Raw genomic sequence first — 27,984 nt, forward strand, 5'->3', positions numbered from 1 at the left:
ATCTCAAAACATAATAAAATATGTCAAGTAATGTGTACAGTTATTTTTACCTTTGCATAACTTTCCCTGCCATTATGTGAAATGTCTCTCTGGTTTGAAAAACTGATGGCAGAGTTTTAAATGCCCAAGGGTGTGATCTTTCACAACATAACTGGCTAGCTTTTTACAGATTAACAACACATTCTGGACTCCTATCTTCTTTATATTACTTAACTCAAATTAGACATGCAGTACTTGGTTCTGGGCTTGAACCTGCATTGAAGTAGTTAAATGAAACAAACTGAGCTTTCATTGTGTTTCCGTGGCAGTGTAAAGAATGTGAGAAAACGCCCAACAGTCGTCGTCAGTCCCCTTCCAGCCTGTTTTAGTTCCAGTTCTAGTCATTAGTTTAGTTATTACTTACAATAGTTTGGTTGTGTTAAACCATTTTGTTCGCTAAGCATTTGAAAATGTAAATTGGACAGGTTAGGCATATGCTGGTAACTGGTTTGGTTTTTTAACTGTTCTGTAACATTTTCTTCTCCATAGTGAGCGTGACCCCGTGTCACCCTCAGCCCACAGACCTTGCTGTGGTCATGTACACTAGTGGTTCCACTGGACGCCCCAAAGGAGTCATGATCATTCACAGCAACCTGATTGCAGGCATGACAGGACAGTGTGAGAGAATACCAGGACTGGGGTAAGAGCACATGACTTTAGGAAAGGTCAAAAAACAGACACACGATGTATAAGAACATGTGTTGTGCTCATTATAGTTTATTTTTATGTTAGTCTGCTCCAAACACTTGACTACTGTTGAAATCACACTAACAATAACTGTTGGCTATTTTGATTAGTTCTCAGAAGGGGTGCTTAGACTCTTACACTATGATGTATTTGTCTTTTTGGTGAACACTTAATTACAGTCAAGTAAGAGCAAACAGTGCCAGATCGTTCAGGATTGTGGATTGTTTGCACTTGTTCTTTTCAATTTTACAAGAGGTAACCCATGAATACATACGACCACAATAGTTTGAAACCAGGATCTATGGACCTTTCTTGAAAAAAGTAATGTGACTCTTAAAAATAGAGAGCTTTGGATTTGAAAGGGCTAAAAAAAAAAGAATGAAAGCTTTTATTGAACCAGAGAAGTTGATCAAGGACAGAATTTCCATACGTTATAGTGACATCCGTGGAGAGTGGCTGATTTCTAATCCAGGACATTTTACTGGAATTATCTGAGTGAAGTATCTTGATCAAGGGGACCACAGCAGTGTTCCACCTGCTACACACAGCCATCCAAAGCCCAGAGCACTAACTTCCTGTCCATACTGCTGCCTTTACAAAGATTGCTTTGTAAGATGTCTAATATTCCCATATATTATCTAAAAATATTTTTTCTTGTTTCATTTCACAGCCCAAAAGACACTTATATTGGCTACTTGCCTCTTGCACATGTTCTGGAAATGACAGCTGAGATTTCCTGTGTCACATATGGCTGCAGGATAGGTTACTCTTCTCCGCAAACACTGTCTGATCAGGTAAAGGGACGTTTATTTCTTTCTGTTACCCAAAGTTTATTCTTTTTATTCATTATTAAATGTTGGATTCCTTTGGAGCTTTGACCAAGTAGCCACACACAGCGATGAATAAACAAGAGGACATAAAAGTCGGAAATGAGAGGGGACCAGTTGGACCAGCTTATTTGGTTATTCGTAGCTGATTAATTATTGACTTCAACAACATGGATGGATAGCAAGTTCCAGATTCCCACAACCCTTTGTGTTAATATAGTACCCCTTGTTCTGATTGTAAATGCAGTCCCACGTGTGTCCTCTGGTTCCTGTTCCAGAGGAACTAAAAGTTCAGTTCTTTTAGTCGATCAGAGTAGGATCATTCCTTTAAGCCCATGAATGTATCTGGTCCCTCGTGTCTGGATTGATTCCAAACCAGCAATATCTTTTTTTTGTGATGCTATAACTAATGCTGTACACAATATTTAAAATGAGGTGCATTGTACAGTTTTAACATGGTATCCCTTGATTTAAAATCTGCACTTTTAACTACGTATTGTAACTACATACTGTTTACATTTTATAGTTTCCCCACATTTTACAGGGGACAAAACTGGTGTCAACAGATGCCATTTTCATCGATATGGTAGCTTCTTCAAGCTCAGTGCTATTGGTCTATAATTACTTGGTTCAGTTTAGTGTCTTTTATGGGTAGGTGATATATATGAACATGACTCTGTCATGATTAAGTGTTTGAATAGTTTTGCTTATGATGTATCGATAAAATCCTGATGCCACTAGACCCCGGAGGTTTGTTTATTATGAGTGATTTTAATACGTGGCACACTTAGGTCTCTTTTGTGAAACACACAATTAACAAATATTACCCAATTTTTTTAATGATGAAAAAAACTGAATAATTTAAATGTTTGGCCTGGGGCCTTGATAAACGTTACTGGTGAATGACGAAATGATGGCAAATGTAAATCCCAGAAGCATCATAAGAAATATGGATGTTTTAAGTTTGACTCTGCTTATTTTTAAGGTGGAGCCCATTAAGGGAAAACGGCTTTTATGGACTATTTATGACCTAACTGTGAACAAAACTGTTGGTGACCAGAATGTTCCTTCAGTTAGTTCTGTGAACGTGTTTCCACTAAATGCAGGATCTACAGCACACATTAAAACTTTAAATAATAATAATGCATTTGGCATGGATCTCCAACATAATTTCACAGATGTCACAGAAATGAATTAAACAGTTCTTGCTTTCTTTCTTTTATCAGATGATTCTTGTTTCTGTAACTACTGTGAATATATCCCGTGTTAGTATAGCACAATGTTTTATTTAAGAGGACTTAAGAGTATGCATTTTTGTCATGGGGAAAAATTTAGTAATGCCTTGATACCAAACAGGAACTCAGGAACCAAATGAAAAAAGATATCTTTTCTTTTTTACCGTAGAAAACATTGTGAAATTTTGTCATTGTGCAGTATTATCTTTGTCCCTGTGAACTTAATCTTCTAGAAAAGGAAGGCCTGTGGTTTACAGATATTATTTTTTCTGTAAATCATCTACTGAAGCTTTTTACTTGGTAACAATGACATGCAACTGAAATGGCTTTTTATTTTGACAGATGGGCATTATTAACATGGATTTTTCTTTTTTGGTTTGTCCTGCAGTCAACTAAGATCAAGAAGGGTAGTAAGGGAGACTGCAGTGTGCTGAAGCCAACATTGATGGCCGCTGTTCCGGTAGGGATACATGCAGTTTCCTGTATGCAGTTCTTTGGAAGTGTTTTTCTTCCAACGTAGGATACCATCTTTACTGTTTAAAGGGGAATTGCAACTCTTTTTATATTTTGGGGTTAGAAAGAATCAACATTGAGGAGTGCATTTCAAACCACAATAAAAGTAAAGTGTACACATTAACTTGTAAAATCTCCAGTTTACATCACTAAATAGACCAAGGTTCCAGGTACGCTCAGCACCATATTCTGAGATTCCAATGAAGTGGCCCTTTTACATTGTGAACAAGCAGGCTTGTGAATACATCTCTTTTAATCCAATACAGTGACTAGAGAGCAGGAACGGCCGCTTCACATCACAATTCGTAGGAACTCTTGTTCTCGTGAGATCAGGGGTTTGTGACAGCATGGTGACTTACCGTGCTTTCACAAAGTTCACAATTTTGTGTTTAAGTCGCAATTTGTAAAATATTTCTATACTGTCGTTAAATTTATTTTATTACCAAACTTTAATAACCGGTCTGAGAAATTGTGACTGCGTTTCCCCTTTAACACCTCTCAATTTTTGTAACTGTACTCCCTCTCTGTCTTGCTCTGTTTTCCTGTTCTTAAGACCACACAATAAGCAAATACTGCATGTTTCATTTTTTTCCTTAATTGTCCAACAAGGATACGAATGAGAGCTACAAAAAACTCTATATAAAGCACTGGAGGATATGCTCCAGATGAATTCCTTTCAGTTCTGGGTTCTTATATCATATTTATAATTTAAAATGTGAATTCCTGTATGACTGTGATATGATTGAAAATGATTATCTAGTCTCTAGATGAAGATGAATGAGTAAGGTCTGACGTATATGTTTAAAAAAACTCAACCCAATTCTAAACACTATTGGATATCCGTTATTCACTAGGAGTTAAATTTATGTAGCATGGGAATACAGTTGCCTACATCCAAATATGTTGTAATATAAGTAGGATTAAAATGTTTCAAGTTACAAACGGAAGAACACCATTTTGCTCATCTAGCTCTTTTGGCAGTTAGTGGGTAATGAATTCTGCTGTTTTTGAAAGAGGTCAGGGTATCATCTTTCACAATATGGCTGGGTAACTTATTCCACAAACACACCACCCTTTTTTGGAAAAGACATAGTTTTTACTTGTCCTCTATTTTGTGTTTGAGTTCTTTATGTAGATGTCTGCAGAATTAACTATGGCAATGTCTTTGTGGATTTTCAATACTTGTCAGGTCCTTTCTTTAAATATCCTGATGAGGAAACCTGATACAAGTATTTAAAATAAATCCTGATTACAACAGATAAAAAAATACAGTTTTTCCTCCTGTCTGTATAGAGTATTCCTTTTAGCCCCAGAAAGTATCTGTGTGCTTTTCTCTGGACTGATTCCAGAGCAGTTTTATCTTTCCTATAACCTTGTGGGCAAAATTATATACAATTTCTAAAAAAAAACAACTAATTTCATTTAAGGAAAGATCCAGAATGAACAGGTTACTCACTAATTTTGTAGAAATCTTGAAATATTCAATAAGGGCTTAGCCTTGTGATCTACAGATCCTTGCAAAAGTACCCCCTTCTAATACTTAAAACTCAAAACTTGCTCATACTGAAATTGAACACATTTATGGGTGAAAGATGTTAAATGTCAGCAAAAACTGCAGTACTGTTTCAGTCTTCTGAAGATCAAAAACCAATAACTCTGTGCTCAAGGCCAGACTACACTGGAGTGGCTTAACAATAAGAAAGTGAATATCCTTGAGTGGCAGAGTCAAAATTCTGACTTGACACCAGTAGAAAGTTTACTGCAAGGCTATCAATGATCCCCAAATAACTAAAGCTGATGTTTGCAAAGAAGAATAGGTGAAAAGTTAGCAGACCCACAGCTGTAATTGCTGCTAAAGGTCTTTTCACCAAGTATTGACTCAGGGGAGTAAATGCTTGTGCAATCAGCATATTTTTGCCTTTTAGTTGTTTGGTATTTTGTGCTGACATTTAACCTCCTTCATTCAGAAAAGTGTTCAGTTTGGCCATTCACATTTTAAGTGAAAATAGGCGCGTTAAAAACATGTCTGTATGAAATGCAACATCATCGGAAGGGGTCAAAACTTCTGCAAGGTACTGTAGGGTGGACTAAAGTCCCTCTTACCTTTTCAGTAGGGTTTAATTTAAAACTGCGCCTTGACTCTTCTCTTCCTCTCAAATTGATAACAGCATCCTGCCAAAAGGAAGTCTGGCTTATCATGTAAAGGAGAAAAGGTCTAAGGCAAATGTATCACTCATTTCCTCAGTGCACCAAAAAATATTGTAAATTTAATAAAAATGTATAGTGCAATTGGACCTTTCAAGTTTAGATGTACCCTATGTGTTTAAATGGGTATGGAAAGGTAAATAACATTGTGCTTTTTGCACTTTTTTTTTTACATTGTTCCTTCTTTCTTGTAGGAAATAATGGACCGAATCTATAAGAACGTAATGAGTAAGGTGCAGGAGATGAGCTATGTACAGAGAACGCTCTTTAAACTGGGCTATAACTACAAGCTGGAGCAGATCAAAATGGGATATGATGCACCGCTCTGTAATGTGTAAGTTAATTTTCTTTCACCGGGAGCAATATTTAGATTCATACCATCAAAAAAATGTAGTGAACTTTTAATGAAGACGGATTCCTTCTCATTTTTTACCTCAGAATACTAAACAACATCAAAAGAAAAAAGCTGACTACCATAGAATTTCTAAAGTTATATTGTCTGTCTAATATTCATAATGCAGCTGCCTGAAACATGAATATATTCTTTGTAAACACTAGCTAGGCACCCCCATATCAGTAAGATCACCTCAGAGATGATAAGGTATGCCACTAAGGGACAGAAGACCCACAACTGACAGGCCTTCACACAGTTAGGTGGTGAACAGCTTAGATGTAACTTCATAGAATTGTAATGAGTGGGTTAGGCCTGGGACAAAGGGACTCTCCATGTCTGGTTCATTATTTTAGGATAGGATTTGACTGAATACAAAAAAAACAAGAATTAAACATTTCAATTCTGGTCCATTTATCCATCCATTTTCTAACTGCTTTATCCAACTGAGAGTCATGAGGGAAGTCGGAAGTTGGCAAGCAACAGGCGCAAGGCAGAATACACCCTGGATGGGATGCCAGTCCATTGCAGGACACGCACACCTGGGCCAGTTAACCTACCAGTATGTCTTTGTACTGTGGGAGGAAACCAGAGCACCTGGAGGAAATTCATGCAAACACAGGGAGAACAAACAAACGCCATGCAATTAACACTGAGAATTGATGCTAGACCCCCAGGGGTGTGAGACAGCAATGCAAATCACTGGACCACCATGCTGCCCCTTCAGTTCTAGTATCCATGCTTAACTCGGGAATGGAACATTTTCCTTATGAATGATAGATATAGTTATTATAAATCTGAGTTATATGAATGTGTTTGCACATGAATATTTACATCTGCCAATTGATATCCTTGGGAGTATAGGATGTGCTTACCTTTTTGTTTTCTTTTGATATAGACTGCTGTTTAAAAAAGTGAAGGCTCTGCTGGGAGGCAGTGTGCGAATGATGCTTTGTGGAGGGGCTCCCCTCTCCTCCGCGACCCAGAGATTTATGAATATCTGTTTTTGCTGCCCTGTGGGTCAAGGCTACGGGTTGACGGAGACATGTGGAGCTGGCACAATCACTGAAGGTACGTGAAAACACTGACCTCCCTGCAAAGGGATGTTTAACTGTTATTTCCCCAATTTAAAATCATAACTATCCAGTTAGATAACAAAAAAATAAATGCAAATGGCTGAATTTATCTACCTTACTGCAAAGGATGAGTACCCCACTGTTTCTTTCAATAAGAATGCAGTGTGACAATAAGTTGGCAATGACAGCTGAACCATCTTTGTGTTGATGGGAATATTTTTGTAGCTGTAACATGAACAGCTGACTAGTTGCATTATAACTATTGTGATATACCTGGGGATCAGGGTGCTGTAACAAAATCTTTAATTAGGCCGACCCCAGGGGAACAGGGACAGAAACACAGCTGTGAACGTAATTGCGTTCTTATATTTATTGTGAGGTGCATATTAAACAAAAACCACAGAAACAAAAGAAACCTCTTTGAGCTCTTTAGTACTTCAAAATGCTTGGCTAATAAAAGCCAGACAGCAAAGCTGCTTACTGTCTCTAAAATGTGTCTATTCAACAATCATTTCTAGAAAGGCTTCTCTTTCAAAACACTCAGCTGCTCTCAGAGACTCTCTAGAAAACTCACATGTCCAGTGACCTTTGAGCTGGCCCTTCTCTCGCTCACTGTTCTCTCAGTTCCTTCTTCCACTGGTGTCACGCACTACAGTGGATCTGGCCTCATTTACCCACTGGTGTCACGCACTACAGTGGATCTGCCCTCATTTACCCACTGGTGTCACGCACTACAGTGGATCTGCTCTCATTTACCCACTGGTGTCACGCACTACATTGGATCTGCCCTCTGTCTCCAGACAGACATGGTGAACCCTGGAAGCCTACAGTATCTAGTCTTTCAGTCATCACTTGACCAATTGCTTTTCACCAGTTGGTCAGGAGGAGAAGGTGGCAGGACATAGAATGTAGCTCAGATGATAGACGATCCTGCCATTCTGTCACATTACTTACCATCTAATGTCCTCGCATCTGAATTATACTGCTATCTTGATCTAAAATCTGCTATCACATTGTGCTCCATAACCCAAATCTACCAAATTGTGCTGACAACAGCCTAAACATTAGTAAAATGAAGGTTCCTTTTCAACAGCATGTCCATATAATACATTTGTGATTCATTTTACTATGCCTCTAAAGTTATGCATGAAAAGCATAACAGAATTTGCCAATTTGCTTCACCACTGGCACTACAAACTGCTACAGGCCCATCAATCTAATCTAAAAGCGTGCACTCAAGAGTAGGATAAACTGTCACGGCAGAGATGAGACACTCCCTGTCTTTGTTTTTAGTGTTGCAGCACTTTTTATAGTAGGTAGACACCGTAAAAATGTTGCTGACAAGTTACCACTTGTCTATGAGTTTTTGGAAGCTAAACTTGGATTTCCTGAATTGTTGCACAATAGTCCACCCTTAAGGGGGTTGGGACACTCTGTGGCATTTACTGGCTGCTGAACAAACTTCTCAATTAAGTAAGTTTGTTGTTTTGGCTTCAATTTTCCATGTAATTTTACATTAGGTCAAAGCTAGGAATTCTTGATGCATAGTAACCCCCTTTACAAACACAATAAACAGTATTAAACATACAGTATGGGATATTACTGCAAGTAGATATAACCAGCCTCTTTCAATGACTTGACATGAGTATTTACCAGTATTCTTCCTTATTTATTAGCACAGGCTTACTCAGGTAAGGATGGTGGGCTTCTTGTGTACTGGGTTGGTTTAGTAAACAGCTCTTTCTCAGTTTCAATATGTCAGTGATGGTTAATGATGAGTCCACCTCAAAAAAAAAATGCAGCTGGAAACGAGATGCAAATCCATAAGGACCTTTTACTATGAAACAAAATCTTAAATGGTCATTCTTCTCCTCTACAGTGGCAGATTACAGCACTGGGAGAGTTGGGGCACCTCTCGTCTGCTGTGAAATCAAATTACGAGACTGGGCAGAGGGTAAGCATTCCACTTTTAATACTGAAACACTTTACAGAGCCTACTGTTGTCTAATCGGGCAATACATCTCTTACATTGATCTGGAATTCTGAGAAAGGAACATGTAGATAACTATATCGTCTGTGCAATATTGCCGATGTATTTTATGTGCTGATGTAAAGAAAATTATTCTTGTACTTTTAAAGATTTACTAACCACTGTTTTCTACTGAAATGGAGAAACGGATAGTGTGGCCTGAATTCTTTCTCCACAACATCTTTCGTCGCAGTTCACTCACACACAGTATGAGCACTGCTAACTAAATAAAATGAGTGTTTGAAAACGGACGGCCCACCTTTTAATTCACTTTGTGCTTTCGGTTCTAACTTGGTGCTTTGGCTACAGTGCTAATCTGCCTGAAAAAACAAACCTGTTTCAGGTGGTTACACGAACCAGGACGTGCCCCATCCCCGAGGAGAGATTCTGATTGGTGGACCCAACGTCACAATGGGCTACTACAAGAATGACCAAATTAATGAGGACTTTTTTGTGGATGAAAATGGACAGAGATGGTTCTGCACTGGAGACATTGGTGAAATTCACGCTGATGGTTGCCTACAGATTGTAGGTCAGTAATTCGTCAGAAGCTTGTGGTTCACTAGGCTTAGGATTTGGTTGTGGTCTGCAACTTGTGACTGCTTACTAGCTGGTTATTTGTAGTCATAAAGACTGTGATGATATATAACAATGCAACATAAATACATTAGTATTATTAGTTGTGTGTAGAATAGCAGGTTGCTTTAAGACACTATTACGACACGACTGATCATTTAAAAACATACAGTAGTTGTGCAAATGTGAAAGATCTGCAGAAGATAGCTGTCCATTAAAAGCATGTTTCATTATTGAACAATTAATTAACATTACAAAGATGAAAAGGAACTTATTTCCCTGGAACTACTTTGAAATATGCAGTTAAATAATACTTTTATAGTATTATAGTTTAGGAAATACTTTTAAATATGCAGTTAAAAACGTAACACTGTTCAGCAAAATGGGTGGCACAGTGGTTAGCATTGCTGCCTTGCAGTGCTGGGGACCTTTTTTAGAATTCTGGACCAGGGGTGCTATCTGCATGGAGTTTGTGTGTGTGTCCGTGTGTGCCCTATGATGGACTGGCATCCCGTCCAGTGTGTACCCTTCCTTGTGTCTGTTGCTTGGTGAGACAGGCTTCAGCTCCTCTGCAACCCTGAATTGGATGAAGTGGTTAGAAAATGGATGGATGGATAGATGTTCAGCAAAGTACTTAAATATCTTTTCATTTGCCTTGATAAAGCAAGTGTTAAGATAAATGCTTCCAGAAGTTTCTCATCAGCTTTGAATTGCGTAATACAGCGCCATAGTATTGCCTCTTATTACGGTTTTAAACGCTAAAGCAATTACAAAGTGCATTCGTGCAAATGTTGCTTATTTATTGAAAAAAAATTCCTAAGATGACATCTAACTTTTTTTAAAAAACTTGTGGTCTTGTGTGCAGATCGTAAAAAGGACCTAGTTAAACTCCAAGCGGGAGAGTACGTATCTCTGGGCAAAGTTGAATCCGCTCTGAAGAACTGTTCCTTGATTGACAATATCTGTGCATATGCAAACAGGTATGTAAACGCTCTTTTTAATAATGTGTGAACAATGCTGAAATACAGAATAGTTACCTTCATTGTAGAGACTGGGAGAGGGTGGCATGAGTCATTTTATTTGGAGTTACTTCACTGATTTGCTCTGAATTTCAATTGCATATAGTCAGTCATCTTGGAAAAAACAAGAATGCTCTGATACAGAAAAATTCAAACCCCCCAAACCTTTGAAAAAAGTGCAGTACAAAGTGTAACAATATCCCATATTTGTCTAAATTTTGTTTTTTTAAATGAGGGGATGTCAGTGTAGAAAGGAGTTATATATTGTAAAGTTCTCGTATATAAAGTGCTGTCAGGTTTCATGCATTTCTAATACAATTAAATTGATTGAATGCAAATTAAATTTAAATTAGGAAATTTACACACAATTCCACACAAAATACTAGCTGATACCACACAGTAATACATTTGTCCCGTTTTACCATTTTGTGTATGAATATGCTGGGTGTTAAAATGAAGTGTCATTATGTCAATGTTTATTTCATGTCTGTTAAACCTACTGGAAATAATATTTTAGTAATGAACACTTTATTAAAAATCATCCAGAAACACTGATGACCTGAGCCTATTTCACAATACTTTTAAATGTACCGATATTGTGCTGATGGAGAAAAAGAGCAAGAAACTGTTTTAAGGATGATTTCAGGTTGAATTGTCTATTCACACTTCTAATTGCAATGACGATTGATTTATTTTCAGTGACCAGAACTATGTAATAAGCTTTGTGGTACCAAACCAGAAGAGGCTGACAGCTTTGGCCAACAAAAAAGGCATCAGTGGTGCTTGGGAGGACATCTGCAACCATCCTGCCATGGAGTCTGAGGTTCTGAAGGAGATTAAAGAAGTTGCTACATCAAGTACGTTAGTGAAGTTAACCTGCTTATCGCTGCCTTTAAACTCTTGCACTGTGTGCTTGATCTGGTCAAATGGTCCAGTTAGTCCAGCCCTATCGTCTGCTGACTTTTGCTGAAACTGCAACACACTCCGCGAGTATTTTAAGAATCGTAATTTGAAGGCTTTTATTTTCACAATTAAGACTATTTTTCTTCTGCTTCTTGCTTTTTGTGATGAGGTGAAAATTGGGGAGGATTTTTTATGACCAGTGCTGGAAAGCGTAAGATAATAACAGTACTTTTAAGGCATATGTACCTTAAAAGTGACCTTAATGTGACTCAGGTGAATTGGCCAGATTAGGTAATAGAGGCTTTTCATGTTTTCTCAGATTAAAAAGAAAATGCTCAGTGTTAATGATTCTAAATATATGGAAATACAGCGAGTTTAGAGTTTATTTTATATTGTGATAATCACATGGCCCATATAGAATTCTTGAAATGTATCCATCAGTTGATTGATCACAGCTAGGCATTCAAGTTTAGCACACTCATTACTGTGTGCCCTTTTTTCTTGTTATGGAGTGCTTCAGATTCAGAATTAGAAATTCACAACTTAAGCATTTAATTCATCACGTCCCAAAGAAACTATGGGCACGTTTGCCCACAATTAGTTCATATGGAGACTCTAAGTCTTCTTAGAAGTAACAGATAGATTTAAATGAACCTACTTTGTCTATACTCCTGGCACAAGAAAGATGTTTGTTTAGAAATTCATGCTATCGAGAAGCAGTCCAAGATCATTAAAAGATGACCTAAAAGGCTGATTCCCAGAATAAGGAATAAACCAGGGTACGAAAATAATTTCTGCCCTGCAGTGGACTGGTATCCCGTCTAAGGGTGTATCTGGTCTTGTGCCTGTTGCTTGCTGGGATAGACTCTGGCTCCTTCACGACCCTGGAAGAAGCCGTTAGAAAATGGATAGATGGAAATAATGGCAAACTCTGCTGTACAAGTAATGTCTTTTGTCTCCATCTTGTTTTCTTTTTCAGTCAAATTACAGCGTTTTGAAATTCCAGTCAAAGTGCGCTTGAGCCCTGAGCCATGGACCCCAGAAACAGGGCTGGTGACAGACGCTTTCAAACTCAAGCGCAAGGAACTGAAGAACCATTACCTCAATGACATTGAGAGAATGTACGGGGGTAAATAGAGCTGCGTTTCGCTGGCCCGGGGAAAAAGTGAAGAATGTGTGTAAAGTTTGGGTCATCTTTGACTTTTAAAAAAAAATACTTATTGATTTATTAATCACACTTGTAAATGTAATTATTTATATGCTCGTCTTTGTTGTAAACACAACCGCTATCTGACAAGTTCGTCCTTTGAAGGGTTACAACAAAATCTTGTTTGTCGGAATAAATCTCACAGTTTTTCATGGAAGATTGTCTTTACGAGGTCTTATAACGTTTTACTTATTTTGCGGTCTTTAAAGATAAAATTGTCTTGTGAGCAAGTTCATGTTGAGAGGGAATCAAAAATACAAAACTGCCATTTGTTTGTATTCATATTTTGTATCTCATGTAGCTGAGCTCTAATGTATATGAACTATGTGTACATTTATAAATATTTTTGTGCCTGTAAAAAGGGAGTAAGTATTATAATGCTTGAATTAATGATAGATTCATTGCTGATATTTAAATAACCAAAAACGTTAAATGTTTGTGATTGGTGCAATGAAATATGTTATTGCTCAGGATTTCTAGAAGAGCCTGTTGTTTAAGGCACTTTACTACAAAGGATTTCCACTAGAGGGCAGTAATGCTACATAGTGTGCCTGCTGTAAAAAGATTCATCAACTAATACACTCCCAAAGACATTCCACGCAAAATTATTAGAAATGTGTGATGTTGTACAAGTTCTATAAAATGTTGTAGATATTACTGGATAACTTAAATATTTTTGTGAAATGTAGTAATAGTTCATTTTGCATTGAAATACATAAAATGAATTAATCCACAAATTAGCAAGCACAACACAAAGCATTTATCTTTTCTGAATTCACTCTTTTTCTGTAATACAAGTGACATGCCATCTCTCAGTGGATTAGTGGATACTGTTGTAGCCTGAAAAATAATTTAACTGAATTCCAGCCAGTGTAGGGAAACTTTTAAATATAACCTCAAACAGCATAATTTCAATGTGAATAAATAGGGCAGTTAAAATAGCTTAGAGTTAGGATATCCCCCATATTTATATGCTTCGGAATGTTTAGGTTTCAGGTCATTTGAGGTACTGAATGTTACATTTTAGGTGACAAAAAGTATGCTTTTATTTATGATACGTTTTTTCAGACTTCTTGTACTGCATAAATAGAAATTAAGACTATTTTAAAGCCTCCAAATATGCACTAGACTCTACAATTGAAATTGTGGAAAACCTACTTATGTTTGCACTTGTCCTCTCACTATTGCCTATGACACTGTATTTTTTTTTGTTTATCATTACTATTTATCAGTTTTTGTACAGCAGGACATTTGTATCTTTTTTTCATTGTTTCTGTACGACACTGTGCATTTCTTGTAACTATGAAAAGCACTATGATTTTGTACAATTCATTCTATGTTAATTTAAATTGTGGTTGCAGGTAGGAATGCCCTGAAGTAGTGACTGCTAATCTAAATAATGGTCTGAAGATGCAAACAGAACTGCTAACTACTGTAGTTAGATCTACAAATAAGAAAAATAGGACTTCCTCCGAGTGCTATCTGAAAAGATTTTGCTCTAAAGTGTTTCGATGGCAGAGAAACAATAGCTAGAGATTAATTCTTACAAATCAGGTAACCTATTCTGTCATACTGTTATGTGTTTTGAGTAGGTTTCATTGTTCAGTGTCTACAAACAGGAAAAAAGTATCGATGGAACTGATGAAACTTGAAACGTTTGACTTAAAGCATTTTCACAAAATGTCATTTTATAGCTGTGGTAAAATGGGAATGTGTAATACCTACCAAATTCAGCATCTTTGGTAACGGTTTAAGAGTTTTTATAGACAATTTGTACAGTAAATGTTAAAATGTGCTCACTGTAATTTGAATCAATGGTTGATGGCCATATTCTTCGGTTTAGCCAATCAGATCTTTGAGAAATGTCATGCAATGCTTTTGACAAGCTGTTCTTCAGTACACTTTAGGATCTCAAGATGTACATCTCTCTAAAAATCTATTGAAAACACTTATGATTTCATGTACTAAGGTACATTTTGGACCTGAATATAGTAAGTTTTTATATTTTTTGTTGCAGCAAGGTTTGTATTCCTATTTCGGCTCAGACTAACTGAAATTTGTATATAATTCACCTGTGCTTTATTCCTTTCATTTAATGTCTGTTTGATCTGTGAAACTGAGGAGCGTTATTCCTAATCAATCTGTTGGCTGCCTCGTACAAAATAATGTACACCCTGGGAAATAAACTTCTCCATTCACTATTGATTCAAAGAGAAATACTGTATACTGAATAAAAGATCATATTGAAAACTGCATTTACAAGGCTTACTCAGGCCTTTTATTTTAGGTGTTTGCAGCAATAACCTGCAATAATTTTTAAATTATTTTTTTTTTAATTTACTGAAACGACAATTTGTTTTTTTTACTGAAACAATTTTACTGGTTACACACCTTGGTTCTGAAAGGCTCAACCGTTTAGATTTTTCTTTCTGGGAGAAATGAATCCTACGTAGTTTTTTAACCTCAATGATTATAATAAGAACAAAGCTTATTTTAATCATTGGAGACATTAAAGTAGGCATTTAAATTTTTTCGTGTTTATCGGTTTTCCTTTATCCTTTTCACTCCAATTTCAGAGTGGTTACTGCACTTCAGCTCTGTTTTTTGAAGTATCTTGAGTGGCTATGGTCTGTGACATTTTGTGATTTCCTAGGACAGGTCAAAGAATAGCTTTGACCATTACAACCTGAGAAAACTATTTCTTTATTCCAGGTAGAACACCTAGACATCCTTTGATGATTTTTTTTTCAAATTAAGTGCTATAATGACAATGGAGAAAATCCAATGAGACACTGCACAGCATCTGTTTTAAGCTGTAGAGAGAATGGGATTTCGTTCATTTTAAAGACAACTCATGTGAGACTACATTCTTATATTCGATATGGTGTTTTCCTTTTGCAATTTGCTTTATGCAGCTTAGTATTTAACCAGATTCATAGAGGGTCTTTACTGAGCAGTACCACTTGACTCTAATCATTCTCTCCTTCTGCTTGAAAGAAAATCTGCTGTCCTTGCTTGCCTTTGCAGACCAAAGTGAAAGGGAATGTGGTTTCATTATTTCCGACAAGTACGGAGGTTATAATAGCAGGATCTCTTCCTAGCAATTCCTGACGTTAACAACATCACTGTCATTTTCAGCCTTGTTTATGAAAGCCTGTTGAACAGTTTTATAAACCAGAGGGAAATAGTACATGTAGCCTTAGCAGATTTAGAATTGGGTTTGAGTATGAGCCAGTTTTGTTCCAGGCAAAAGGAATTTTAAGTACAGTATGTGGTTTTAAGATGTAAAAAAAGTAAGATGTTAAAATCCCAGAAGACATTTCCAAAACTGTTTGAACTATTAAAATTGTGACCATTTTAACATTATGCTGTTGGAAAATTGGTTAATTAATATTGTAATTTATTATAAATGTGGGCTTTTATGTGATTCATGTGAATACTTTAATATTCTGAAGGAGATAAGAGTGTGTTGTTAGAATGTTTTGGAAATCCCATGTCAACTGTAAATAAAGTTTTTTTTAAATATATTTGGTTTGTGTTTATAAAACATCTTCACAGAATAAGGTATGTTTTGGTGATAATCCATGTTTCTTGCATCAATATTAAATCACTAAAAAAAGCAACAGCTGCCTTAAACATAAATGTAGCACATTTATTCACAAACCAGCTTATATCTGTATTTTAGCCTCTTTGTGCACTTCTAAAACTTTTCTGAATACTTTAACAAGAATAAAATGCTTTCCATACATAAAGACTAAATTACATAAAAGCTTTAATGAAAAGATATGTCTCTATCTGAAATGTGAAAATCACCATCAGCTTTGATTTAATGTTGGAGTATACCTACAAATTGAGTAATTTGTAATTGTACCATTCAATACTTCTGCACTCAGCAGGTTAAGCTTAATGTCTAGATTTCACAGGTACTTAGTGCAACAGAATTTACCATAAATATCTAAAATATATCCAACTTTACAGCTTTTTTGTAATTTACAATCTCTAAGAAGGAAAAGACTACAATTCCTTAAAAAAATGACAGACCCTTTATTCACAAGATTCATTGACATTTTCCATTACTAGTTCATGAATACAATATCAATGGAGGCTCTACAGACAGAATCTAGTACAAAATTTTGAATATGCAATTAACCATTTGACAAAAAATTGCCTGTTCTTTTACCTAAATGAATGCAAGCTTTTGTTTTCCTTTTTGCATGTTTGAGTCATTTACAGAGTTCACAAGCGGTTAAAACTTGATGGAGACAACACACAATGTACTACTGTAAGACCATAGTAATAACAGTCAACAAGTAAATGCCTCTTTCTACTTCTCTTACGAAAGAAGGTGTTTATTTTCACTAAATTCCAAATACTTGTGCTAGTAGAATGTCTTGGGCAGACAGAATGATTTAATATTAAACGGAGATAGCTGGTGACAGTGGGACAACTGCCACAGTCGCACTTGTTTTAATTGGTAGAACAGGGATGATGTTATAAAATATATACGCTGAGCTACAAAGGCACCCAAACTAACATTTGAAGGTCATCAAGTGAAAAGGCCATTATTGAAAAAAACAGATGTACTTGAGAAATATTTGATGTCTTTAAACAAAACAAAAAATCCAAAAATTACATTAGTTTCCTTTATGTAGCACTGACAGACTTGAAATTTCTTTTCAACTTTGCTGGAAGTCATTTTGCTGAAGACTGCCTGAGATGTCTGGCAGCATCAATCATTTGTACAGAATAAGAGCCATGATGCTAACTTTCCCAGTGACAGATCTTTAGCTTGTTACGGTGCTGCCAGGTCCAGGAGCACTTCATAAGACCATGTATCAGATAAAAGTGCAAGTGGACTTCAAATTTCACTCTCTTTCTGGCTTTGTCGACCACCATTGTTACTTAAAATGTTGTTTTATAGCACAAAATTAAAGCTTATGTCACACTCCCCTTACAGAAATCTTAAACACAAACTTGCACGTCATACTAAACATTTCCAGTCGTCATCGGCAGCAAGTATTAATAAATATGAAGTATCATTAGCTGGCCCAATCTTGGAATCGGAAACAATCACTCGCTATTTTCCAGACAGGCTGATCGTTTGTGGGTGATGCTTGTGCGGTAAGCAGGAAGTTCTGATTGAAATAGCGCTGTTTGTTCCCATCAAACTTCACTATGCCCCCAGTAACCACCAGCAACGTCGTCTGTCCTTGAGTAGCTTGCTCTGGTAGGAAAACAAATAGAATGATAAAGAAGCAAGTAGGAGTATGCAATTACAAATGACTATGCACAAAATGCTTTAGACCAAAATCAAGTAAAATCATTTATCAGAAGACATCAGCTACCTGAGTTATTAAGGATAAACTCCAATTTTCTATTTGAAGAGGGATAAAGAAGGCTAGTGTTTATTATGTAAAGTGTTATGAGTGAAAAGTTTCACATCTCCTTCTATGGGTGACAAATGAAAGTTTAATACAACCTAAAATGCCCTTTTCAAGCCAATCAAATGTACCTTTCAAATTCTCTAAATAATGGATAACATTTTAGAACAATCCATTTGATTTTGCTGAGAATTAAGTGTGCAAACAAAATTTTTAACCTAATAAATTTAATTATTTTTGCTTTTAGAATAACTCTCTAGTCTGTTTTAACAGCCTGCTAATAGTTATCTAAAAGACTTAAAAAGCAGCAACGTTGTCTGTCCTTGAGTAGCTTGCTCTGACCTTAAGACCTAGTCTTAAGATGTATGTGTTTATAAAAACAGTTTAAAAATGAAATTTCATGCAAAAAAATATTCTAAACTTCACCAGACTGACATTTCCAAAAATGTCTTTGCTCTTGCCTCTTTAACAAACTATATAACCCCTTTAATAATGTGATTCACAAAACATCTACATTTGCTTTTCAAGTCATGCTCTCAATTTGTGATTAACCCCTTACCATGAACAGGCTGGCAATCCAGTGTTTGCACCTGGAATTCGCTGGATGGCAATGACTCAAAAAATTCCCCGAGAGCACCTGGACCTGAAACAGCATTGCCATTCCACACAAGCGTAGCTTTTTCCAAGTAAAGCTTGGTGAGCATCTAGGAAAACAAAGGAAAATGAAAGAGGCAGAAAATTAATTCGTTAATTCAGAGCAAATTACCTGGTAAACTCCAAATTCAAATTAGCCAGTAAGGCAAATTCCCTATATTCGTGTTCAGAAATACAACTTGATTTAGTTCTGAGCTTGAAGATGTTCATTTATTCTTTAAAAACTATTTCTGTTTTTTTGATCGAGCTACCTACAAGCAGATTATGCAGCTAACCTAAAATCTTCCTGAACACATCGTCAGCAAAGGATTTTTTTAAAGAAGCATACAGTATATGGTGCCCTATGTCAGAATACTCATTACACTGTCTGTGCTCTTTAGGATCGATGAACACTTATAGCTCCTTAAGGAAAGGTCAAAGGTTACAAACATAACAAAAGGTTCCTATGTGTTCCAGAATGTCACACACGAACAACTCTGAACAAGTTAAAGCAACAGTTAAAGAAACAGTTTCTTTCTGCTTTTGACCTTTAGAACAGGTCAAAGGGTACAGGGAATGCCATTATGGATAAACTGCATGTGGTTTTCTATATGTGGTCCACAATACAGAACTCCATGTGGAGTTAAATGAAGATTTTGCAGATTACCTTTGGTAAATTCATGGCAAGTTCTTTCTTTTTAATCAAGGAATACAAGGGATCCTATTTTTGTTCCACAGCAGAGATGAATGTATTGATGCATTATAGCAGTATTAGCTAATTTTTCATATGAACAGAATGAGAAATTAAAGATCTTAATATGGCTTCCAAACTAACTCGCCAATCAGCTTTATTCAGCACTATACATAGTGCACTATAGTTCCCACAGATTACTATTTCTCTGTTATTATTCACAATCTTACAACATTCTACTACAGACATGTGCAAAAACGTAGCCATATCTCTGTGTTCATGGGGGATGTGTTCCTAAACTGTCCTCAGATAAATAATAAAGCTGTAAAACGTTCTCCTATACCATATATAAAACATGGGCATAGCTAATACACTGTGTACATCAAAATAAATATGCCAAAAAAAGAGTATGACAGAATATATTTTCTAATATAAAAATGAATATTATAAAAAACAGATCATATATTTTTACAGCTACTGAGTGTAGCAATCATTAGAAAGATGTGATCAGACTGCAGTACCGTACATTAATGTGCAACAATGTGTTGAAGATATCAGGTGCATCTGACAGTGATGATGGTGAATTTGATGATGAAACGATTGTATGTAACTGTATCACTACTACGGTATTTATAGTTATTGAGTGTAGTAATCTTCAGGAAGATGTGACGAGACTACAGTGTTGCATGTGGTTATTTTTTAACTTGAACCTCAGGGATGATCGTAGTAGCTTTGGGGCAATGAGAACTACGACTCTATTGAACAAAAAAATACAGTCTAAACAGATGATCACTTGAGCAAATTAAATAAACGAAGCTACGCAATTATACATCAATGTTAGTAATTCAGTCACCCTTCTTCTTTTGTCCATTGTATCGTAGTAGATATTTACGAATTCTTCTGAGTATCGGCAAGCCTGATCCACATGAGTTCTGAAATCCTGGAATTAAGTTACAACAATCCTTTCGTAAAAACCTTGAAATGGTCTGGGTGGCAACATTTAAATGGACAGCAGTAATTTGAAATTAAGTTATTTTTACTTTCACGGTCAGTTAAATACAACAATCTAAATTATATAAAAACATCAATATGCATATTAAAATCTTAACCGAAAAAAACGAAGTTTATTTTTTTACAACAAACAATTCTATATGGCAATATTTGGATTTTATTACACATAGTTCAATATACGCAAATGAACTGTACAAACAGTTAGTTTTCGAAATGTATCGTAATTAATTTCCAAGCTCCATAACCAGATTTTAAAATGAAAAGTAGTAATCGACTTACGATCGTTGAAGCCATTTTTCATTAAAAAGAAATGCAAATTATAGTGGGAAAAAAAGTGAGGACCGTCAAAAGTACTTCAGGTTATAAACTTGATGTTTAAAATGCGTTCAACTCTACTAATGAATTAAACAGTATAAATTAAAAATGTTTAAAGCCACAGTATAGATTTCACCTCCATGCTCAAGTCCGACAACATTAACAACCCCCAGGGAAACAACAGTCGGTAAATAGGTTCCATGCCTTTTGGAATTTCGATTGGCTAAAAATTATGTTGTTGCTATATGAATGTGGTGGTGGGAAGGTGAAAATGTTTTTGATTGGCTGCTATTGGTGTATTTTTAACTGACGTCAGTCAGAGTAATAGTAATTCCCTGCCCAGAGCGATTTCAGGTTTTGGGTGCCGTGAATCAGCAGTAATGGAAGGTTTTGTGTCCAATGTGGAAGTCTGCAATCTGGCTTACACTGGGAAGTTCGACCAGCTGAAACAATGCATTTTATCCGAAAAATCATTGGCTTCTAAAACAGACCAGGTAAGAAAGGTTCAGCGATTTTTGATCTTCCTGGTCTATAGTAAACGAGTAAACTATTAAACTAGAACTGCATGTAGATATGGTTTGTCAATAAAGCATCAATTTGACTAAAATCCATCATGTTTCTTGTCGTCCAGGATCACAGAACAGCTTTGCACTGGGCTTGCTCAGCCGGTCACACAGACATCGTGGAATTCTTGTTGGATCTTGGAGTGGAGGTTAATTTAAAAGATGATGTAAGTGACTTTTATATTGCTGAGGTGCGCTCTGTTTTTTAGGTTAATATATATATATAAATTACTAAAAACTATGAAATATGAACAAATATGTATTATAGATATGACTTATTCAACAGACAAGTACTGTTAAATAATCTGTAATGATTTTTGGAAGACAGTTATTCCGGTGAGAATTTTTAAGATCATTTATACCACTAAAATTCACTCCTTGTCCCTTCTCTTATGTTTTCCATTCCAGTTTGGACTCTTAATGGCTTTATTTGAAACGGTTTTAGTTGCTAACTTACGTGGTCACTATAAGCACCATTTGCAAGTCTTAACTATTTCCAGGTTATTAAGTATTATAAATGATCCATACGGTCTTGTGGACTGCCGCCTTCAAGGACCAGGAAAGAATATCACTGACGTGCATCATTCCAAAGAATTGTGATAAAATTATTATAATGAAAGTGCTACAGGCACATCATAATGATGTGTCTCATGCAGACACAAATGAAAGGTAATGTTACTGGTTAAATTAGTAAAAATAATAAAAGACTCTGGTACAGTTAGCTGTTTTATCAGGTCTTCCTCATTTACTCCCTGAGAGAAAATGTCATTCCATGACAGTTATATGTAACTACATTTTTGCACAACAATTCCAACCAATTGTCAAATTTCAGAGTTCCTATTGCTCTTTTTAATAGAATTATAAGGGTCTTTTAACCATGGGTGCCTTTTAACCATGGGTGCCCTAAAACAATGTACTGAAAAGAATTCATTCCTTTGTGTGTATCTGAAATGAAATGTTTGGATGTGATAAAATCACACTTTACTTTGCTTCATCAACTATTGTCCTTGTCTGTGGCACCAGCGTGGGGAATTGGTTACACTTTCACTCATAGCTGGAAGGCTGTAGGGTCATTTGTCACTGCTGTTGGGATCCTAAGCAAGGTATGTCAGTCAGAGTGCTCCAGTATAACATCCAGGTGCATATAAGGTGTACACACTTAAGTAGTTTTAGATGAAAGTGTCAGTAAAATTTAATATTAATAATGATTTGCTGCTGTGCTGTGTTTTCAGGCATCCTGGACTCCACTACACATTGCAGCCTCAGCAGGAAGAGACGAGATTGTGAAAGCTCTGATAACTAAAGGAGCACAGTTGAACTCTGTTAATCAGAATGGCTGCACCCCTTTGCACTATGCAGCTTCCAAAGACAGATATGAGGTATTATTGTATATATTGATATATGTATATAATATTGGTTATATTAATACAAACATTTTATTGCCTGATACATTTTTGAAGTAAAACTAAAACCGAATATGCACTACTTCCAGCATTTCTTCTCTTTGCTTTAGTGTTTTCTTACAAATCTGATAATCTACACCAGTAGCTTCTTTGCAAGACATATTCTGATCCAATTGCAATAATTAATGCAACATTCTCAACTTTTTTGCCACTAGTTTGTTTTCAACGATATAGCATGGATACATGCCATTACAACTTAACAACATAGCTGCAACTATACAAAATATTTACCATTTAATGAATGAATTTATTCATTAATTCCTTTCCATTATTGTCATGCAGTTTATTAATGCAATAGTAATGCTGTGCACCAGCAGCAGGTATAATGGTTCCACAGTGTGTTATATCCATAACATATTTTAATATTAATAAGACAGGCTGCTTACATTGTAGATCTCTTTGCTCTTCTCCTCATCATTTTATCTTTTAAATGGTTTGGAAACTAAACTTTTCACAAACAGGATCCAAGATGTGGTTTGACTGGATCACTAAGGTAATTGTGTATGTAGGATCGGATGTTAGCCAATTTGTTAATAACATGTGCGCTGGTCCTGCGATTGGCAAATGTACAATTTTTTTCATGTTTCCTGTGACAGTATTTCATTGCAGCCACTAAATGTTAGTATAATTATCAGATTGCTAATTAGGGTAGTGTTACTTTCCTAATACCAGAATTTAAGACAAATACTTTTTTCGACTCAGGTCCAAAGAACACAAATTTATAAGAAAAAGCAGAAAGAACAACTATCACCCTGTGTTGCTGTGATGTTGACATTGGCAGCGCAGGGAAAGAGCGCTCTTTACCAATGCGTTTGTCCCTGAAACACAGACTGACCACTCAAAGCCCAGTTTCATTGTCTCTGTCTTTTTTGTTTTCCAAATCCTCTAACACAGCAAAATGATAGAACTATCCTTGCCAAACTTTGCAAGGTCTATCACTGTCAAGTCTAACATGCCAGTCCTGTAGAAGTGTAAACGTTGGTGTGAAAGATGATCCAGAAATGTACGTTGTTTCCACCATTACTAACAATCTGATATGAAGCAAAACAAAGACAAAAGTGCTTTGTGAGAAGATTGGAGCACTATATGCTCTCCAAAAACAGTTGGATTGCATCAAAGCCATTGACCTGCTTTTTTTGTCCTTTTGCCGACTGATGTCTTTAAAAAAGGAGCAACAAAGTGTTTCTCCATAAATTTGAGATACGAGGCCAGCATGCGTTTTTGGAATTTTACAGCGACCATCAGGAGACCTCTGATGAAATTGCAAAGCAGTTATTATACAAACTTGGAACTTCCAGTGGGGAGCTGAATCAGCTTTCAGCATATGTTGCAAATTGTGCTGAAGAATTGGAATCCACATCAGTCAGCGTCATCTTAGAGTATGAGCTTATGTCTACAGGAAGCTTGAAAGAAGTGTTTGGGATGTCAATTATGCAGGAAAAGAAGTTATGGAAAAGTTTTGGAATTTCGTCGGTAACAGTGAGTGGGAACCCCTGTTTAGAACAACAAAATGTGAGACCTGCAAGGTTCTGAATACTTTTGCATTTCACTGTAGATGATTTATGTTTTTATTCTCCACCTAATGCTGGTAGGAAATTACCAATAAACAAGAAGTGTAGAAAATGGAAAAGGACACAGGGCCACATGGCGAGCTGCAGGCGTGCTGTGTAAGCTGTCAGTGCTTATTGCAGTATTGTGTATAATGAGGGAGTCGAGGAACAGCAAACAGGCATCAGATGTGATGCCTCAAAAATGCAGGTGGAAGTTAATTGTGTACATGCATTTAAAATAAACCTGCATGTCGTTTTAGGCTGAGCTACAGGAACTCAACACTTCCTCGTTGTATACAAATCCAGTTTGCTCTTCAGTTAAGACCCTTGCTGGACTTCATTTTTTTTCCCAGATTGCTCTAATGCTGTTAGAAAATGGAGCAGATCCAAATGCCACCGATAAACTGGAATCTACTCCATTGCACCGAGCTTCAGCAAAAGGAAACTTTCAACTGATTCAGCTTCTCCTAAAACAAAGTGCATCTACTAATATCCAAGACTCTGAGGGAAATACGCCGCTGTAAGTACTATTGATATGGCACACACAAAAGGGAACAGCCTTTTCAAACTTTAGTTTATACAGAGATAGATAGATACCACTTTAATCCACTTGTGTGTAAATGGGAGATAGGTTACATAAGCAGATTGTTCAGAGTAATGCTCCTCTATCAATTTTCTATAGTACTTTTAATTCTCAGCATTTGTGAGAAAAAAGGCTTGCTTTTTAGTAACAGTTTAATTATTTCTACATTAACTCCATAACCGAGACTTGGGGAGACTGCATGGTTATGGAGACCGCTTTTACTTTTCAGCTTTAGTTTTCTCTTTTTAATCCCATGAATCTACTAAGTGCAGAACATAATGCAGAACATTTTGCTGAGATCTAAACCTTTTCTGCAATAATAAAGCTGCAGTAAAAGACAGTAGACATGACTACACAGGGTCTCGTAACTGTGACTTTACAACATGTAGAGATCAGTTTCAGAAATCGAAGGTTTTTTTTTTTCAGTCACCTGGCTTGTGATGAGGAGCGCGTGGAGGTAGCCAAGATGCTGGTGGAACACGGAGCCAGCATTTATATCGAAAACAAAGAGAAGAAGACCCCGCTTCAGCTTGCCAAAGGAGGCCTGGGATTACTGCTGAGACGGATGGTGGAGGGGTGATTAGGACTGCTCCTCTAGCAACACATGCAATCCGTTACCACATAAAAAAGACTACACATGGACTGCCCTGTTGCATCAGCATTCATTTCCCAATGTGTTTAAAGACATTTGGAAAGTGCATTTGGAGTTTGACAAACTATTAAACCAATTCTCAGTTGCATCATGTTTCATCTTCATAATTGGCTTTCTTGTGTCTCAATGGCCTGAGGAATGCATTTCTGTAATGATCAGAAGGATATTGACAGATGGGGATAGCTCATGTTCAAGAAAGTTTTGAATTTCTGTTTTATTATTATTAAATGTCACAAACGTGAAGCTCAGATTTTTTTTTAAAACCAAATGCTCTTCTTGTACATAATACTGAAGTGTATGTAAATGATCGTACATTGTAGTACTTTAACTGTCTAGGATTTATTTAGAACATTCCATTGAAATATGCCTGATATGTTTACTTTTTAAACAGATATTAACAATTATTTTAGAAGATCTAAAACATTTAATACACGTGTCATCACATATTCTTCAAGAATGTTGAATAACACCAGGTTCAAGTTAGGTAATATGTGCTCACTGATGTCATTTAATACATCTGTTCTGGATTGAAGGAATAAAATTTTGTTTGAGAAACTGATGTTTTAATTAAACTATTATTTCATGAGTACTTTTTTACCTATCCTGGGGAAAATATGATATGTTCATCAAGTCATATGTCTACATCTCTTTTTTTTAACGGAAACAATCCAAAGCTCTAGAAGTCTATCCTCAATGATTTCAAAGAGGCCCCTACCCCAAATACGTTTAAATTCAGGCTCAAAACCTTCCTTTTCAGAAAGGCTTCTATTTAGATGGTGTCTATGTCTGTTCCATTTTCTGATGACCATTGCATCTCTGACAAAGAAACCTAAGTGACTCAATTTAATTCATTTAAACTGCAACAAGACTGCGGTCATGCTTCTCAGCAATCCCCCTCAGCTATTAAAGCCAATGCAGTAACCCTGTGGATGGCAATGGGATTTGAGTCTCAATCCAAATTGAACAACCTTGGGGCTGTACAGTATTTGATCTGGGCTTAACATTTGACCCATGTGTGCAAAATATTGTTAAAACATCATTCTTCCATCTCAGAAACCTCTAGAGTATGCCCTGTGTTGTGTCTGACTGTCGCTGAAAAGCTGGTTAACACATCTGTCTTCTCTGGAACCGATTACTGCATCGTCCTACTCTCTGGGCTATCTTGTTCAGAGTGGATAACAAAATTCAGTAGGTCTGGAATTTGGCAACCAAAATCCTCACCAGGTTGCCTGCAAGTGTTCACATTACTCCTGCTTTGGAGTCTTTGCACTGGCCTATAAGACTCTGCACTGCTTGGCACCTCAGTACCTGTCTGACTTATAATCTTCCTACTCCCCACCGCACAGCCTTCTGACTCTGCTGTCTTGTCTGTCCCCCAAGCTAGACTACTTACAATACTATGGGTGATAGGGACTTCTCTTGCTATGCCTCTAAAGTCTGGATTTCCTTCCCCCAGGATAATAGAGAGCCACTTAGTCAGAATGCTTCCAAATCCAGACTCAAAACCTTTTAATTGATGCCTGTGTCTGCTCCTTTGCAACTTCTAATGCAAGCTAAACAATTCTATCTATGTGCTTTTTATCACCTATCTTTGTTACAATTTTTGTTCTTTTAACTTTTTTTTTACTTTTTTGTAAAGTGCTTTGAGAAGATACTTTTAAAATAATTGATAAAATTAATCGAATAAAGTTTACAAGAGCCAGCAGAACCGATAACATTTTTTATGGTTTATCTAACTTACTATTTTGATACAAACTGTTACTGCTAAATTATACAATTCAGATTATAGATACATTTATTCGTTATCTTGGGTAGTGCATTAACGGGTATGTGTCAAATATTTTGAAGTGATTATGAGCTGCAATGTGCCGGTTTGTACGATAGATGGCGACGAAGTGAATGCTGCATTCCTTGTACTGTATTCAATTCCTTGAGGATCAAGCCCTTGTAAGGAGATACAGAATTACACAGCGAGCCCGTATTGGCAGGATGATTAAACGTGACTATCTTAACCAAGAAAAGAAATAATTCCCACATATTCAACGTTTATACTATTTCAACTAAAGTAACAGAAATAAGATTTTAGATGCTTCACATTTAAATTAGTTTGCATACAAACCAAATATAGTATACTCTTATTAATAATAGTGGTCGTAATAATGTTAATAGAACTACAATCGAATGTGACTTCATAGAAAGAATGAGAGGCACTCTGTCACAGTTCCCGGGTAGCTCGCCGTGATCGTATAGTGGTTAGTACTCTGCGTTGTGGCCGCAGCAACCTCGGTTCGAATCCGAGTCACGGCATCGGTTTGACACCGGTATCACGGCAAAGGGAACTCAACGTTTTTATTTTTCGATTTTGGATAGTTTAATTTTGTTCTGCACGTCGTTCACGTGCATGTAATGTATAGAATTGGTTGTTTTTGCCGCTA

General features: G+C 36.4%; 3 protein-coding genes across 7 annotated transcripts in view; 2 read left to right on the forward strand and 1 right to left on the reverse strand.

The window, feature by feature from the left end:
• acsl4a (acyl-CoA synthetase long chain family member 4a) overlaps window positions 1–16,234 on the forward strand; it is a 33,357-nt gene extending 17,123 nt beyond the window's left edge. For all 4 annotated transcript variants that reach the window (XM_088924993.1, XM_088924995.1, XM_088924994.1 and 1 more), the window contains exons 7-16: window positions 529–679; window positions 1,397–1,520; window positions 3,177–3,248; window positions 5,701–5,840; window positions 6,796–6,968; window positions 8,853–8,927; window positions 9,346–9,534; window positions 10,444–10,558; window positions 11,297–11,454; window positions 12,480–16,234. In XM_088924993.1, the coding sequence (XP_088781119.1) occupies window positions 529–679; window positions 1,397–1,520; window positions 3,177–3,248; window positions 5,701–5,840; window positions 6,796–6,968; window positions 8,853–8,927; window positions 9,346–9,534; window positions 10,444–10,558; window positions 11,297–11,454; window positions 12,480–12,637 (1,355 nt within the window). In that variant the 3' untranslated portion in view covers window positions 12,638–16,234. The remainder of the gene's footprint in view (window positions 1–528; window positions 680–1,396; window positions 1,521–3,176; window positions 3,249–5,700; window positions 5,841–6,795; window positions 6,969–8,852; window positions 8,928–9,345; window positions 9,535–10,443; window positions 10,559–11,296; window positions 11,455–12,479) is intronic.
• A 113-nt stretch (window positions 16,235–16,347) lies between these two features.
• On the reverse strand, window positions 16,348–20,906 carry nxt2 (nuclear transport factor 2-like export factor 2). Its single transcript, XM_088924997.1, has 4 exons — window positions 20,703–20,906; window positions 20,266–20,352; window positions 18,648–18,792; window positions 16,348–17,931 (listed from the first exon to the last, which is right to left on the reverse strand). Exons 1-4 carry the CDS (start codon window positions 20,715–20,717, stop codon window positions 17,747–17,749), a joined length of 432 nt encoding a protein of 143 aa, XP_088781123.1. The 5' UTR covers window positions 20,718–20,906; the 3' UTR covers window positions 16,348–17,746.
• Window positions 20,907–21,063: 157 nt separating this feature from the next.
• Window positions 21,064–26,108, forward strand: psmd10 (proteasome 26S subunit, non-ATPase 10). 2 transcript variants are annotated; one of them, XM_088924999.1, is made up of 5 exons: window positions 21,064–21,232; window positions 21,370–21,468; window positions 22,534–22,680; window positions 24,668–24,834; window positions 25,324–26,108. In XM_088924999.1, exons 1-5 carry the CDS (start codon window positions 21,119–21,121, stop codon window positions 25,475–25,477), a joined length of 681 nt encoding a protein of 226 aa, XP_088781125.1. In that variant the 5' UTR covers window positions 21,064–21,118; the 3' UTR covers window positions 25,478–26,108. The 2 variants fall into 2 exon arrangements, with proteins under 2 accessions (XP_088781125.1, XP_088781124.1); XM_088924998.1 differs by having other exon boundaries at window positions 21,085–21,232; window positions 24,575–24,834.
• Window positions 26,109–27,984: the final 1,876 nt, after the last annotated feature.

Source organism: Atractosteus spatula, chromosome 9, assembly GCF_055471065.1.
Source record: "Atractosteus spatula isolate fAtrSpa1 chromosome 9, fAtrSpa1.hap1, whole genome shotgun sequence".
NCBI classification, from domain to species: domain Eukaryota; kingdom Metazoa; phylum Chordata; class Actinopteri; order Semionotiformes; family Lepisosteidae; genus Atractosteus; species Atractosteus spatula.